Below are 16528 nucleotides of genomic sequence, written 5' to 3'. Positions count from 1 at the left end.
CTGCTCTTCCTACATACTTAACTCTGTGTAAGTTAGGTCTCAGACAGGAGAAATATGTGACAGAGGATATTCATTAAGGTTGAATATTCTAAACGGTTGACTTTTGTGTTTACTGATGAACTATGTTCTCAAAGGCTGCTACTTAATCCCTGAAGAAATCTTTGAGTCATTGTAGAACAATTCCTCCACCTGTTAGATAATGTGAGACAAAGCAAGATACATTCTTTTCTTTAAACAGGATACATATTTCCACAGTGTAAGTGGAGACATTTAGACTGCAACCTGTTGTTTTCTCAGTGACTTAATAGATGGAGGAAATCTATGATAATGCTTTGGTGGATATAATGGTGTCCTAACAGTGGGAGGACCAAGTGCAGGGGTGGGCAATCATTTTTGCTCCAGGGCCACATTGGGATTTCAAAATTCAGCAGAGGGTCGCACACATTTTCTTTTTACTCAAACCTCCTGCGGGTCAGATTGAATGTGCTCACAGGCTGTTGCCCATCCCTGATACTGTATGTTACCATCCCTGACCAAGTGGCTGCTTGACTTTTAGATGATTAGAAAGTGTATAATCAAAACGAGACAAAAATATTTCATTTCAAAGATTTATTCATGAGTACAAAAATGTATTTTCATACAGATATTCACATAACAACAAATATTTTCATCACCTAGATACAGTTTACAGTGCATGTCTAGTAATTACACAGACCATGTATTCTTTGGACAAGGCTAACAAACAGTATTCAACTGAGACATGAAAACACTTTCACTAGTTATCAGACACAGTGTGTTGTCCTACATGAAGCATATCACATTTCAATGATTGACATGGTGTGTGTCTGTCCTCACAGCTATGCTGTTGACTGTGCAATGGAATGATAGAGTATTAGTTGATTTCCAATTGTCATTATCCAAAGTCTATTGTGTTGCAATACATTAAAGAGATGACAATAGTTCAAAGTCCCCATTCAGGGACTGGAGACCGTCACCTTTCAGGTTATCTGTCCTCAGTCCCCTTTCTATGGTTGTGTTTACAGTTTAAAAGAATGTGGTGTTCTTTCCTCATGCATATTCAAAACCAATTAGTGCCAATGCCACAGCACTAACAATGAGTTTGCTGAAGCTCCAGTTGAATTACAGTGTACATTAGTTCAGCACCAGTTCACCTCCATGTCTCAATCACTGACATTGCTTTGTCTGTGGCCTTGAGAAGCAGCATTGTTGTACATGCAGAGTGGAGATGACAGCCAATAATACAGTATCCTCTGGAGAGGTGAGGCAGTGTCCTCTTGTGTCAGAGGGTTTTTGAGGGTCTCACAGTGTATGGGGCAGAGGGCCACAAGTGAACCAACACATGTAGCTTTGTGCTTTCATAAGGTGATGATGGGACTTGTGACAGAAACTGTTCTCAATTGAGGCGCAGATAAGGAGTCTAGGAGTTTAGGATTTAGGAGTAGAAAATCAGGACAACTCAAAATTAGAGGGTAAAAATACACACACTCATAAATATAAAGGTATATAGTTTGAATTGAGGATATGGGGTGGATCATAGTCCAGTTGGCCCAGGGCATTGGTTTGTCACCGTAGCAGCTCAGTGTGCCATGGTACTGTGGTGTTTAGAGTCTCTGTTCCCCTCTATCTCATTTTCACCATGTGTGTGTGCTTATGTTAAGTTAGTATGCTAGCTCAGATTGAGCTTCCTATTCTGAGATGGGACAGTTCACCGAGCATCCACTGACCCAGTCCTGGGCTCAGTTCACTTTAGCCAGCAGCTGCTCTGAGAACAGTTTCTTGAGCTGGGCCACCTCTTCACTGAGGGAGCTGAGGTGGGACTTGAGGACATTGTTCTCTGTATAATAATGAGACTCTGTCTGGCCCTGTAGGGGTGTAGGTTGGCCATACTGAGTGGACTCTTGCTGTTGTCGCCCCCTCCGGGTCTCCTCTCCCTCCTGCTTATGTGGCCAGACTCCTGCCCCCTCAGCTCCACCCAACATGATGTGTCCGTTGACTGCCTCCCGGGGACCGTCTCTTGCTCCCATTGACTGTATGGGGCTGTGCCTGTTGTCCTCTCCACTGCTGAGGATCTTGAAGCGCATTTTGTGAGGAAAGTTCTTTATGCCCTCCCCAGACTCCACTTTCCCCATCATCACCCTGGAGAGCTCCCCAGGGAAGTGTCCACTGTGGTGCACCTGCGCCTCTGCAGGGGAGTGGTGGAGCTCGTAGCCCAGCTCCTCTGCTCTGTGTGGGGACAGTTTGCCATGATCACTCAGTCGGTCCTCAAAGGAGAGGGGGCTCCCTAAACTGGAGCTGCCAGGGGTGGAGAACCCAGAGTCCTCTGACATGCTGCCAGCGTCCCTGGAGCCTTGCATGCTGAACTGGCCCCCGGGGGCAACAGGGTGGCTCCCTGGTCCACTGTTCAGATAGTAGTGTGGAGCCAAGGTCTGTGGAGCACAGGGGGCTGCAGGGAGGGGCAGGATGGGTGTGTTGGAGGGATCTTTGACCAGGCCGAAGCGGAACTTGAGAGCCAAGAGCTCGGCCCTGAGACGTGCATTCTCCTCCAGCAGCGCCAGCACGCGATTCTCCACCACCATGTCGTTGACGCGGCGCTTCTCCCTGGAGCGCTTGGCCGCCTCGTTGTTCTTCTTGCGCTTGTCCCAATAGCCGTCATCCTTCTTCTCACTGGGTATGAACTCACGCTTCCGTCTGAGGGGGTTCCCAGAGGCGGGCGGGTCATTGGGGCGCTTCAGAGCAGAGGTGCGTCCGAGCAGAGAGCGGGCCAGCAGGCTGCTGGAGGTCAGGATGGACACGGCCTCGTCTGTGAAGGACAGGGTCCCACCAGGTGTAGCACTGGACTCTCCACCGCTCTGCTCCCTCATGTCTTGAGAATCTTCTTCAAACATCTCACTGGTCACACTCATGGTTTTGCTGTGTTGAGATTTACGGTTCTTCAGATAGTGTCTCAAAATCCAGTGTCGTGGAATGGTATGGCGGTAAATTGTTTCAATAGCCCCACCTAGCGTTCAAAAGAGGAAGAAGAAATGGAGGGGGGAATTTAATTGTTATGCAAGACCAGTTACAACACAATGTTATGTAACCCCATTACATTTTTCCAGTTAAACTGGAGCTACTTGCACAACAACCCCACATGACTCTTGAATAAGAACCATGATGTACTAAGTGCTAGACAGACATGTCGGTTCTCTTTTGAAAATGTTTACAATATAATAATCAAAGTGGGCTCCTGTCAGTCTAAAGGTTAAATGGTTAATTATAAGATCTATATTCGTATTTCTTAAATAAAAACAATAACATTTTAGCCTTATATTTATTAATTATCCCTGTCCTGACCCAATGACTGGAACTGGAGTCGCTTCATCAGACTAAATCAGTGTTAGCCTACATGTAGGTTAACATAGTGTTATATAACACACCGTATCAATATCTAGAAAAATCCCCGCAATGACCTGTATTGATTGCTTTGTTTATTTTTGATTTGACTAAAACAAAACGGCTTAACATTTTCAGTTAACGACCAGACGTTATATCTTTCAGGAATCGAATTGCCCCAAGGACATTTATAAGAGCACAAGCCTAGTTTGCAAGTTAATAATAGTCCGCGCCCTACTGCTATTCCCTCCGTTCATTTACAATTGGTTCGCTGTATAGATCGAACTGTTAATTAACCTAGCTGCAGTACACCCCTAAACGAAGGCTGAACTGGTTCTTCTCTAAACATTTTAGTGGATGTCATTCTACATTTCAGTCAGATATACAAAGGGAACGAAATAACGTATTTAAACAGCAATGAAAGTTTCAACAAACTATTGCAATGAAGGTCCTGTTAAGCATAATTACATACCTGTTCCACTAAATCTATTCAGATAATCTTAAATCTTCATAATTCTGTGACTGTAAAGTGATCTACTGAATAGATCACTGGCGAAGCCTAATAATGACATGTGTGGAGTAGTTGTGTGTGATAAATATATACATATATATTATATATATATATTTACATTTATTTTATCTAAAGCTGATTCGAAAGTTGGCCATAGTTTTCTTAACTTGGTATATTTTATATTATTTAACCTCAAATCATCGTAGCCTTCATAATTGATTGGCTTCTGTTGTAGGCAACATTGTCACATTTCTGCTCCTTATGCGATTGCCTATTCTCTGTAGTATAATGAAGGCACTGTTGAAATACACCGCATGAGTGAAAATTGTGAAATTACCTTGAGTTGGAGTCTCGTTGTCTCAGAAAAGCACCGATCTTTCAATGAAAGAAACATGTCACAATGTAACAGAGCATCATAATAATTCAGCAGCTTCGATTCAGCACTGGGTCATCGAATACACAGAATACTTTGTTTCCTGCACGGAGTAGGTTACTGTTAGCCTATTCAATATTAGGCTACTAGTCTCTCTGACACCTTGTGTCTCGCGTTTCTGCTCCACTTGGATTGCTGCAGCCCCTATTTGTTTCTTTCCCGGTGAAGTTCAGCCGAGGACGTTTCCTATCCTCACTTGAACCAATGGGCCGCGTATGTGTGGTGCGCTCACTGAGACCGCCTCTCTCCATGCCAAGACCCACCCCGCAAGGGACAGCTCACATAACGTTATCCTGCTCATGCATCATCAACTGAACTCGCTAGCCCATCCTTTCGTAACAATTAAGTAATATTGCCAGCTCTGGCTCCCTCTCACTCCCCCTGCAGATTTCCAATAGACCTATGCTCTTCAACCAAACATCAGCTTTATGGACGGCATGCTCGGTATCACGTCAAAGTGAGTGACAGATCAGAGTTGTTGGAATAGAATTGAGAAAGAAAATGCCAGTAGTCATTATGTAAGCACTTCACAGTTTTTCAGAATATGGTGATCTCCACTGAATCCATTCTATATGAGATGAGTATGTAGATAAAGTAAACAAAGTGGCATAGTTAAAAGTGGCTAGTGACATAAGAATGCAGTCGATGATCTAGAGTACAGTATATACATATGCATATAGAGATGAATAATGTAGGGTAAGTAACATTATATAAGGTAGCATTGTTTAAAGTGGCTAGTGATATATTTACATCATTTCCCATTATTAAAGTGGCTGGAGTTGGGTCAGTGTCAATGACAGTGTGTTGGCAGCAACCACTCAATGTTAGTGGTGGCTGTTTAACAGTCTGATGGCCTTGAGATAGAAGCTGTTCTTCAGTCTCTCGGTCCCAGCTTTGATGCACCTGTACTGACCTCGCCTTCTGGATGATAGCGGGGTGAACAGGCAGTGGTTCGGGTGGTTGATGTCCTTGATGATCTTTATGGCCTTCCTGTAACATCGGGTGGTGTAGGTGTCCTGGAGGGCAGGTAGTTTGCCCCGGTGATGCGTTGTGCAGACCTCACTACCCTCTGGAGAGCCTTACGGTTGAGGCGGAGCAGTTGCCGTACCAGGCGGTGATACAGCCCGCCAGGATGCTCTCGATTGTGCATCTGTAGAAGTTTGTGAGTGCTTTTGGTGACAAGCCGAATTTCTTCAGCCTCCTGAGGTTGAAGAGGCGCTGCTGCGCCTTCTTCACGACGTTGTCAGTGTGAGTGGACCAATTCAGTTTGTCTGTGATGTGTATGCCGAGGAACTTAAAACTTGCTACCCTCTCCACTACTGATCCATCGATGTGGATAGGTGTTCCCTCTGCTGTTTCCTGAAGTCCACAATCATCTCCTTAGTTTTGTTGACGTTGAGTGTGAGGTTATTTTCCTGACACCACACTCCGAGGGCCCTCACCTCCTCCCTGTAGGCCGTCTCGTCGTTGTTGGTAATCAAGCCTACCACTGTTGTGTCGTCCGCAAACTTGATGATTGAGTTGGAGGCGTGCGTGAACAGGGAGTACAGGAGAGGGCTCAGAACGCACCCTTGTGGGGCCCCCCGTGTTGAGGATCAGCGGGGAGGAGATGTTGTTGCCTACCCTCACCACCTGGGCGGCCCGTCAGGAAGTCAGAACCCAGTTGCACAGGGCGGGTCGAGACCCAGGGTCTCGAGCTTGATGTGAGCTTGGAGGGTACTATGGTGTTGAATGCCGAGCTGTAGTCGATGAACAGCATTCTCACATAGGTATTCCTCTTGTCCAGGTGGTTAGGGCAGTGCAGTGTGGTTGAGATTGCATCGTCTGTGGACCTATTTGGGCGGTAAGCAAATTGGAGTGGGTCTAGGGTGTCAGGTAGGGTGGAGGTGATATGGTCCTTGACTAGTCTCTCAAAGCACTTCATGATGACGGAAGTGAGTGCTACGGGCGGTAGTCGTTTAGCTCAGTTACCTTAGCTTTCTTGGGAACAGGAACAATGGTGGCCCTCTTGAAGCATGTGGGAACAGCAGACTGGTATAGGGATTGATTGAATATGTCCGTAAAACACACCGGCCAGCTGGTCTGCGCATGCTCTGAGGGCGCGGCTGGGATGCCGTCTGGGCCTGCAGCCTTGCGAGGATTAACACGTTTAAATGTCTTACTCACCTCGGCTGCAGTGAAGGAGAGACCGCATGTTTTCGTTGCAGGCCGTGTCAGTGGCAAATGTATTGTCCTCAAAGCGGGCAAAAGTTATTTAGTCTGCCTGGGAGCAAGACATCCTGGTCCGTGACTGGGCTGGGTTTTCTTGTTGTAGTCCGTGATTGACTGTAGACCCTGCCACATGCCTCTTGTGTCTGAGCCATTGAATTGAGATTCCACTTTGTCTCTGTACTGACGCTTAGCTTGTTTAATAGCCTTGGAGGGAATAGCTGCATTGTTTTATATTCGGACATATTACCAGACACCTTGCCCTGATTAAAAGCAGTGGTTCGCGCTTTCAGTTTCACGCGAATGCTGCCATCAATCCACGGTTTTCTGGTTTGGGAATGTTTTATCGTTGCTATGGGAACGACATCTTCGACGCCGCGTTCTAATGAACTCGCACACCGAATCAGCGTATTCGTCAATATTTCCATCTGACGCAATATGAAACATGTCCCAGTCCACGTGATGGAAGCAGTCTTGGAGTGTGGAGTCAGCTTGGTCTGACCAGCGTTGGACAGACCTCAGCGTTCAGGGGAAATACTTTCTGTTTTCCATATTGCTTCTTATGCAATGATCCATCTTTCACAGTGTCAATGAACTCCTTAACATAAGCCAAGAGATTGACCCAGCCTTGTGAAATATTCTCAGAATCTCAGAAAAACACAGTATAGGCCTATTACATAACATAATGGAACATACTAAAGAAGTGTTTTGGATTTACTTACAGAATAATACAAAATGCTCTGAGACCAGGTTGCAACCATAGGGGTTCCATGAAAACAGCAGAATTCAGCAGTCACATGAGCTTTTAGAGTGGAACATACTGTATGCATCAGTCGAATGACCACCAAGCATCTTATGAAAAATAAATCCTGGGTTTAAAAAATACTCTCTTGAATTAGTTTCAAATCCAGACCATAGGCAACAGCTTGAGACTTTGGGAAATTCTTTCCCTCGCTGTCAGTCGTATTCCTATAGGATTAATAGATTTTTAAACCATTTTCTTCCATCTATGGAATTTTACTCTGGAAATAGATAAATACACATTTTTCAAATCTAAATTGGTTAAACTACACACATACACGGAGTATACCAAACATTAGGAAAATCTTCTTAGTATTTAGTTGCACCCCTCCCTTTTGCCCTCAGAACAACCTCAATTCATCGGGCAAGGAGTATACAAGGTGTGGAAAGCGTTCCACAGGGATGCTGGCCCATGTAGGCTCAATGCTTCCCATAGTTGTGTCAAATTGTCCAGATGTCCTTTGGGTGGTGGACCATTCTTGATACACACAGAAAACTGTTGAGCATGAAAAATCCAGCAGCGTTGCAGTTCTTGACAAACCGGTCGCCTGGCACCCAGTACCATACCCTGTTTAAAAGGGGTACTTAATTATCTAGTCTTGGCCATTCACCCTCTTTTTTTTATTGTTTTTGTTTTTCCTTTATTTAACTAGGCAAGTCAGTTAAAGAACAAATTCTTATTTTAAATGACGGCCTAGGAACAGTGGGTTAACTGCCTGTTCAGGGGCAGAATACACAATCCATGTCTCAATTGTCTCAAGGTGTAAAAATCCTTCTTTAACCTGTCTCTTCCCCTTCATCTACACCAATTTGAAGTGGATTTAACAAGTGACATCAATAAGGGATCATAGCTTTCACCTTAATTCACCTGGCAAGTCTATGTGATGGAAAGAGTGTTGTTATTATTATTATTATTATGTTTTGTACGCTCTGTGTATAATACTCAATGAACTGGTTGCTGACGTCATAATATATCATATCTGTTCTTAGGCAAAACAAGATGAAATTAATTACAATGATTAAATTAATATTAACTCATCATGTACCTTTGATGTTCATCTGTTTTATACAGTGTGATGTCCATTGACCACTCGGCCTACAGCCAGGCGCTGCAAGGTGCTAGTGATGTCATTTCCCAATTATCACCCTCTCTGTCCATTTGGTATGACCACAGGCGTTCCTCCGGCCCTCTCCACTAACTATGCAACCACTACGCACCCACCACAGCTGGCACAGTGCCTGCCTTGGTCCTCTCCACTCAACAATCCCTTCAACAAAGCCTGCGTGAGTGCTTGCTGTTTGCGTGGGTCTTGGTTGCAGAATTGATCATTTGTGTTTGATGCAAAGCAAAGATATAAACAAACAAAAGATCACGTGAATCCTTCTTTAGTGGCGGTGGTCTGAGGCCCTCTCCTCTGACGTTACTAAACCGCCAGTGTGTCATTAGTGGCTAATGAGGTGGTTGTTCTGGGTCAGGATGAATTCCAGCCCATCTGGTCCAGCAAATGGCACAAAGTCTTGTTTTTTGCAGGGAGAGCACAATCAGTAATACTACTGTTGTGCATGCAGTAGCCTATGTTTGGGATGCAGTACAAACTAGTCTCTTCTCAATGTATTTTCTATTAGGTTGTAATAGTTACAAAATGCAGGTCTCTCATTAACTAACACATTACAAAGTTACATCAGGATTTTGCTCCTTTAAACTGTACTACACTGTGCTGTGAAGGTTCTAATTCTATTGGGGCAGGGTTGAGGAGTAATGGATTACATGTAATCTGTTACATGTAAGGGATTACAAACATGTAACTGTAATTCGTTACATTACCGGCAAAAATATTGTAATCAGATTAGAGATACTTTTCAAAAAACTGATTACTTCGAGGTTACTTTTAAATTTTGAAGAATATTTGCGAAAACATTTTTTGGGACAACTTCTCTGTTTTCTCAATGACTTTCAAATCAAATTTTAAAAACGCACGAGTTGAAGTTTGTTTCATCTGAGCGAGTCTGACCACAAATCAGAGACCACCACTATGATGACACATCAAATGTGTTCGATGGATCGTGGAAAAGAGCAGGAATAGTGTTTTGTAGGCTATAGTCCCAGCTACTGTATGTCTTTCAATGGTACAACTGCTGTCGGCATATAAAAGATTATCCAACTTGAATAAACGCTTGGAGGTAAGGATGACAGCAGTGGTGTAGTCTACGGCGATATATACATCCACTTATTCTACATAGTGCATTGATGTGTCACACTGCTGCTCTCTCATTTAGCTATTTGCGCCGTGTGGATTGTGGTTGTTGTGGATGGCTGTCCACAAATTGAAATGTGTATTTGAACCCAATAATGGTTGAATTCAAGAAGTTTAAGTTGTAAATCAATCATTGTTCTTGAAATCAGTGGACAGTCAGTGAAAAAATGAGCTCTTGCAACAGCATATGGAATAAAGTGGGGCATTTATCTAATTCATGCAGATAAAAAATCCATAGGCCTAATGGACACATGCTCAAACTCACACCTTTTGATAGACTTAAATGGGAAGTCTGTAGTTGCTACATCCATTTTGGACTTATAAATCATTTATAGTAATATAAGGATATAATTTAATTGTATTATTATATGTAGTAGACAGAAATAGGTTAGATGAAGAAAAATGTAATATCCATATGTGGCCAGCTATGTAAACTTTAACATTGATTTAAGTTGTTCAATTGGTAACATACATTTTTGTCTTCTTCTAATGCATCTTAAGGGGGAAGTAATCTAAAAGTAACTAAATGTAATCAGATTACGTTACTGAGTTTGGGTAATCCAAAATGTACATTACTTTGGACAGGTAACTAGTAACTTAACGAATTACATTTAGAAAGTAACCTACCCAACCCGTATGGGGTCAGGGATTAGTTGGATAACCCATTTTCTCCAGTGTTCTTCTGTACAGAACTCAATGTACATGGTGAGGTCACTGTCCTCCTCACTGTGTTTGCCATGGCTATCACAGGCCAAAGGAGATCAAACATCATGGGGCCAGGCACTAGTATATCTATCTATCTTACTGCAAGCTGGGGTGGGGTAGGTGTAATGGTACTCAATATCAGTGTCTTCAATTGAGTTAAAGGAACACTTTGATGTAACTGTAACTACACTGTAACACAGCCTGCTTGTTTTGCCTTATTTGCCTGAAATACACATTCACTGAGGCATTATACACTCTCATCATATAGTGATCTCTATAAATATAAATATCTCTGTCCTACCTGCTAAGTGGGTGGTACACAGTGGCACAGAGGGACTCACAGTTCAGGCTGTTAATCCCAGCAAGACTGATCGACAGAATTGACCACTGGGAAAGGACAGGGAGGTTTTAGTGAAAGATGGTGGTACAGTGATGTTGTATAACGTCCTCTGGGACACACTGGGATCGTGCCTAAAATACCAACATGAGGAGTCCACTGAGGAGAACAAAGGCCATGATCTCTATACTATACTGTACTGTACATTCTGTTCTATTGACACACATGAATGATTGCTGTAACCTGGTCTCAGAGCATTTCATATGATTCTGTATGTAAATCGGGACACTCCATTTAGTATGATATTCTACGTTTCGTATGGTATGTATTCATTTGTGGATGTCCATCACCCATTTCGTATGATATGTTACGAATTACAATTTGTATTATATGTTATGAATTTGCAAATCGTACAATATTACATTTACATTTAAGTCATTTAGCAGACGCTCTTATCCAGAGCGACTTACAAATAAATTTTCCCGCGCAGCCCAGTCAAAACTGTTCGCTGCTCTGGCCCCAATGGTGGAACAAACTCCCCTCACGACGCCAGGACAGCGGAGTCAATCACCACCTTCCGGAGACACCTGAAACCCACCTCTTTCAGGAATACCTAGGATAGGATAAAGTAATCCTTCTCACCCCCCATAAAAAGATTTAGATGCACTATTGTAAAGTGGCTGTTCCACTGGATGTCTTAAGGTGAACGCACCAATTTGTAAGTCGCTCTGGATAAGAGCGTCTGCTAAATGACTTAAATGTAAATGTAAATGTAAATATGTTACAAATTTGCAAAACTTACAATATGTTAGGAATTCTAGTTAGGTGGCTAACGTTAGCTAGCTGGCTAATATTACCTAGGTTACGTTAAGTAGTTGAAAAGTTGCTAATTAGCTTAAATGATATAGTTGTCCGTGATGAGATTCAAACTCGAAACCTAGATGTTCGCGTTGTACTCCCACTCATCCACTACAACCAACCACCTTAGCCTTAGTAACCATATATCTTATGTAACCATACAAAACATAACATTTCACACTAATACCAGATTTAAATTTACTATGCTACGTCTAGTCTATGAGACCAGGCTGGATTACTGCAGGAAAAGATTTCACAACACTTCCTGCTCACCTGGACCACACCTTGTCAAAGTTTCTCTCTCTTTTTTTTCTTTCTTTCTTTCTTTCTTTCTTTCTTTCTTTCTTTCTTTCTTTCTCTCTCTTCGTTGTGCCTCCCCCCCCTCGCAGCCACTATTTCTCGTCAAACTCTTTCAACCCTGTTGGCCTGTCTTGGATCATATCACAGCCTCATTCCAGAAGATGTTTATTGTGTCTCAGTTTAGATAATGGGCTGTAACACGTTGACACGTTGCATCCTTATCTGCCCTGCACTCATTGACACGCTGTAGTGTCTAGTAAAACTACAGCATATCAGTTATTGCCGTTGAAGACACCCCAACCTGAAATAAAACTGTCATGTCCACATTTGACCCTCCTTTATAGGCTCAGCACCATCTATCCCTCCACTATCCCCTCCATACAGAGTCACACGTGCACTGTGCTGTAAAATGCTAGTTTAATTCTATATAGAATTCCACAATCTTGCAACATTTAGTTTTCCTGGATTTAGAATGAACTTCAAGCTCTGAATCAATGCTCCTCTGAGAGTTCCACTCAGAAACACATTCATGTAACTCCCATCGAATCATCTATACACACCACTGCTTCATAATCAGAATCATATGAGTTGTATTGCGGCTCCTAAAAATAGAACATGACTCATTTTGTGTAACTTGGGGTCTGTTTCATAACAGGGGGACTTAGTCCCCTTCTTAAATGGGCAATATGCTATTGCTACATAACATTTTTTTACAAATTAATTATATATACCCATTGATTCTTATAAATGCCTTATGAGCATATTTTAACTGCCATGCCCCATCAGAACCATAAATATAAGCTTATTTTACTCCATTGTTTGTAAACAGTGCAATTGTAAACTAACACTGTATAGCCTCAAAACATGGTTAAAACTATCATTTTGACATCATGGATGGTCAGTCCTTGCATCCATAGCTTTGTCTATTGATTTTAGAGTGAGTTACATTTCCCCAGCTCCCATCCTCAGCTGTTTACCAGAACAGCAGCAGCGTTGTTATAGTTTGAACTGCAGATTGCCCCTTTAACTCTATACTGTGTCTATCACTCTCCATCTACTACATCCAAAGCACATGCACTAACTCACAATGAACACTCAATGAACACACAGAACTTACTCTGTGTTAACATTTTGCCTTGAGGCAAAACCACATGCGTTTCAGTATTAACCTCTGACACACACATGAGAAAAACATGAGAAAAACAGAGCATTGTGACGAGGAACACAAGCCCTTCCTTCCACATGCTTCTATTCCTGGATTCTAAAATACGTCACACAGTTGCCACAGCAACCACTGCTGGTTGCAGAGAGGAGGGATGTGATGAAATAATCATAAAATGGTCAGGTAACAAATGGAAAATCATGTTTTCACATCCAGATCAGATCAATAAACCAGAAAAATACTTTCAGCCTAAAGTTATTTTCTTCACAATATGTTGAAAAGCACAAATGTTAATGATGCATGTGCAGACAGAGTATGAAAGCCATGTCTAGCCGTTCTTATTTTAGGTTGAGCTCTGTAAGCAGTTCTCTAGCTCAGTGCCAGGTTGGCTCCAGGAAGGAGCCCAATCTGCATTATTTCCTGTAACTGGGAGGTAATGACCTTGTCACCTAATGCCATTATGTGACTCAATGTGTCACCAATCCATGTGTTGTACAATGGGCACACTTTGACCTACAATCCTGGCTAGCTGCAGAGCGGATGTGACAGCTGTCTAGTGTGCAATTGTAAGAGGCAGTGCTCATTGAAAGAAGTCCTTTTTTCTTTGAACATAGCCTCTGATAAACACTTGTATTGGTTTTCAAAGAGCATTAAAGCATATGGAATATAGCCTATAATGCAATACAGGATGTTATTGCCTTCTTCCACTCTATTTAAATACAAATTAACAAGGAACTGAATGTATTTACAGTGGGGCAAAAAGTATTTTGTCAGCTACCAATTGTGCAAGTTCTCCCACTTAAAGATGAGAGAGGCCTGTAATTTTCATCATAGGTACACTTCAACTATGACAGACAAAATGAGGGAAAAAAATCCAGAAAATCACATTGTAGGTAAGTATAAGTATAAGTATTTGGTCACCTACAAACAAGCAAGATTTCTGTCTCTCACAGACCTGTAACTTCTTCTTTAAGACTCTCCTCTGTCCTCCACTCGTTACCTGTATTAATGGCACCTGTTTGAACTTGTTATCAGTATAAAAGACACATGTCCACAACCTCAAACAGTCACACTCCAAACTCCACTATGGCCAAGACCAAAGAGCTGCCAAAGGACACCAGAAACAAAATTGTAGACCTGCACCAGGCTGGGAAGACTGGATCTGCAATAGGTAAGCAGCTTGGTTTGAAGAAATCAACTGTGGGAGCAATTATTAGGAAATGGAAGACATACAAGACCACTGAATCTCCTCGATCTGAGGCTCCACGCAAGATCTCACCCCGTGGGGTCAAAATGATCACAAGAACGGTGAGCAAAAATCCCAGAACCACACAGGGGACCTAGTGAGTGACCTGCAGAGAGCTAGGACCAAAGTAACAAAGCCTACCATCAGTAACACACTACGCCGCCAGGGACTCAAATCCTGCAGTGCCAGACGTGTCCCCCTGCTTAAGCCAGTACATGTCCAGGCCCGTCTGAAGTTTGCTAGAGAGCATTTGGATGATCCAGAAGAAGATTGGGAGAATGTCATATGGTCAGATGAAACCAAAATATAACTTTTTGGTAAAAACTCAACTTGTCGTGTTTGGAGGACAAATAATGCTGAGTTGCATCCAAAGAACACCATATCTACTGTGAAGCATGGGAGTGGAAACATCATGCTTTGGGGCTGTTTTTCTGCAAAGGGACCAGGACGACTGATCCGTGTAAAGGAAAGAATGAATGGGGTCATGTATCGTGAGATTTTGAGTGAAAACCTCCTTCCATCAGCAAGGGCATTGAAGATGAAACGTGGCTGGGTCTTTCAGCATGACAATGATCCCAAACACACCGCCCGGGCAACGAAGGAGTGGCTTCGTGAGAAGCATTTCAAGGTCCTGGAGTGGCCAAGCTAGTCTCCAGATCTCAACCCCATAGAAAATCTTTGGAGGGAGTTGAAAGTCCGCGTTGCCCAGCAACAGCCCCAAAACATCACTGCTCTAGAGGATATCTGCAAGGAGGAATGGGCCAAAATACCAGCAACAGTGTGTGAAAACTTTGTGAAGACTTACAGAAAACGTTTGACCTCTGTCATTGCCAACAAAGGGTATATAACAAAGTATTGAGATAAACTTTTGTTATTGACCAAATACTTATTTTCCACCATAATTTGCAAATAAATTCATTAAAAATTCTACAATGTGATTTTCTGGATTTTTTTTCCTCATTTTGTCTGTCATAATTGAAGTGTACCTATGATGAAAACAGGCCTCTCTCATCTTTTTAAGTGGGAGAACTTGCACAATTGGTGGCTGACTAAATACTTTGTTGTCTCACTGTATATTTGTTGTGCAACTACTCTACTATGACATCTGTCATGAAGTCAAACGCATTGTTAAGTTGTCATGAAATAAGATATAAATCCTCAGAGCTTGTGACGGAGGGAGTTGTGTGTGTGTGTGTGTGGGGGTCTTAGTTGTATTATTCTTACTGGTGGGTTGGTGTTGTTGAACAATCTATAGCACAGAGGGGTGGGGGTAGAGAGTGAGTGCATGACTAGGGTTATGTAACCCATGCTGTGCACTTACATAATACATTCATAATCAGCCTCAAGGACAGATATATATGGCCCAGTTTCCACCTTGTGCCTGCCAGCATACCAGTGGGCACAGTGTCCTGAACACTAATTTCACTGCTGGTTGCAGAGGGAAAAGGCTTGGGATTGTTCAGCATATGTATAGTTTTTCAGATTGTTATATGTCAGATATGTGATATGTGATATGTGTCTAAGGAAGACAAAAATGCATTTGCAATAAAAATGTTGAGACAAATATGGCCACAGATGTTTTGGTGTGAGGCTGATAGACTTACTTTTTTGGTTCGCTAATCCCTCCTGTAGTTGACAGCCTTTAGACATGACATGACACATGAAAGCCTAACACATTGCAAGGCCCTGAGCCATGTCAAACAGATTATTTTCCAAGTGTGCATGCAAGAGCCACCCTGTCATTACTCTATTTATACTTTCACAGCTCCAGACTCTTCCAGTATGCCATGCTCGAGACATTTTGGAATGTCCCTCTACTCGTGTCACCTCTGCTCTTCCACCAACATTGCTGAGGTTATGACCAGTTCCAATACTGATTCCACCACACTACCAAAGCTAAAACAAAACTCTCCTTTCTCCCCATTGCCAACATGACCATATCAGCACAGCCTGGCTCAGTGTAACTCTGTGTACTGCGAAACCGTTAAATGACCTGTCAATCAATATCAGTTGGCCTATGTTCAAAATAGTTGTTGCATCATCCTCAGATAACCGCCTCCCTCTCATTCATTTGAATTTGAAACATGTTGTACTATCCAGATTAGTGCTGCAGTGTCAGAGTGAATCCACTCAAACAAAGGAACGAGGTTAGTGTCGTTATCAGAGAGGACTTCCTCCATCATACTCACTTATTCTGTTGCCAGAGACCACTAAGTACACTTCATAACACCTCTAATGTAACATGTTGGATCAACACTGCCAGGCACATGCTCAGATAGACAGGGGTCTTTCCATCACTGTAATTACACCAATTCATTT

General features: G+C 42.6%; 1 protein-coding gene across 1 annotated transcript; it reads right to left on the bottom strand.

Moving 5' to 3' along the window:
• Positions 1-1664: 1664 nt before the first annotated feature.
• On the bottom strand, positions 1665-4444 carry LOC115110450 (uncharacterized). The gene is made up of 2 exons (XM_029636120.2): positions 4242-4444; positions 1665-3019 (listed from the first exon to the last, which is right to left on the bottom strand). The coding sequence occupies exon 2, from the start codon at positions 2922-2924 to the stop codon at positions 1758-1760; it is 1167 nt and encodes a 388-aa protein (XP_029491980.1). The 5' UTR covers positions 2925-3019; positions 4242-4444; the 3' UTR covers positions 1665-1757.
• Between the last annotated feature and the right edge of the window lie 12084 nt (positions 4445-16528).

Source organism: Oncorhynchus nerka, linkage group LG26, assembly GCF_034236695.1.
Source record: "Oncorhynchus nerka isolate Pitt River linkage group LG26, Oner_Uvic_2.0, whole genome shotgun sequence".
Taxonomy (NCBI): Eukaryota; Metazoa; Chordata; class Actinopteri; order Salmoniformes; family Salmonidae; genus Oncorhynchus; species Oncorhynchus nerka.
This window is presented reverse-complemented; position numbering and strand designations above follow the sequence as displayed.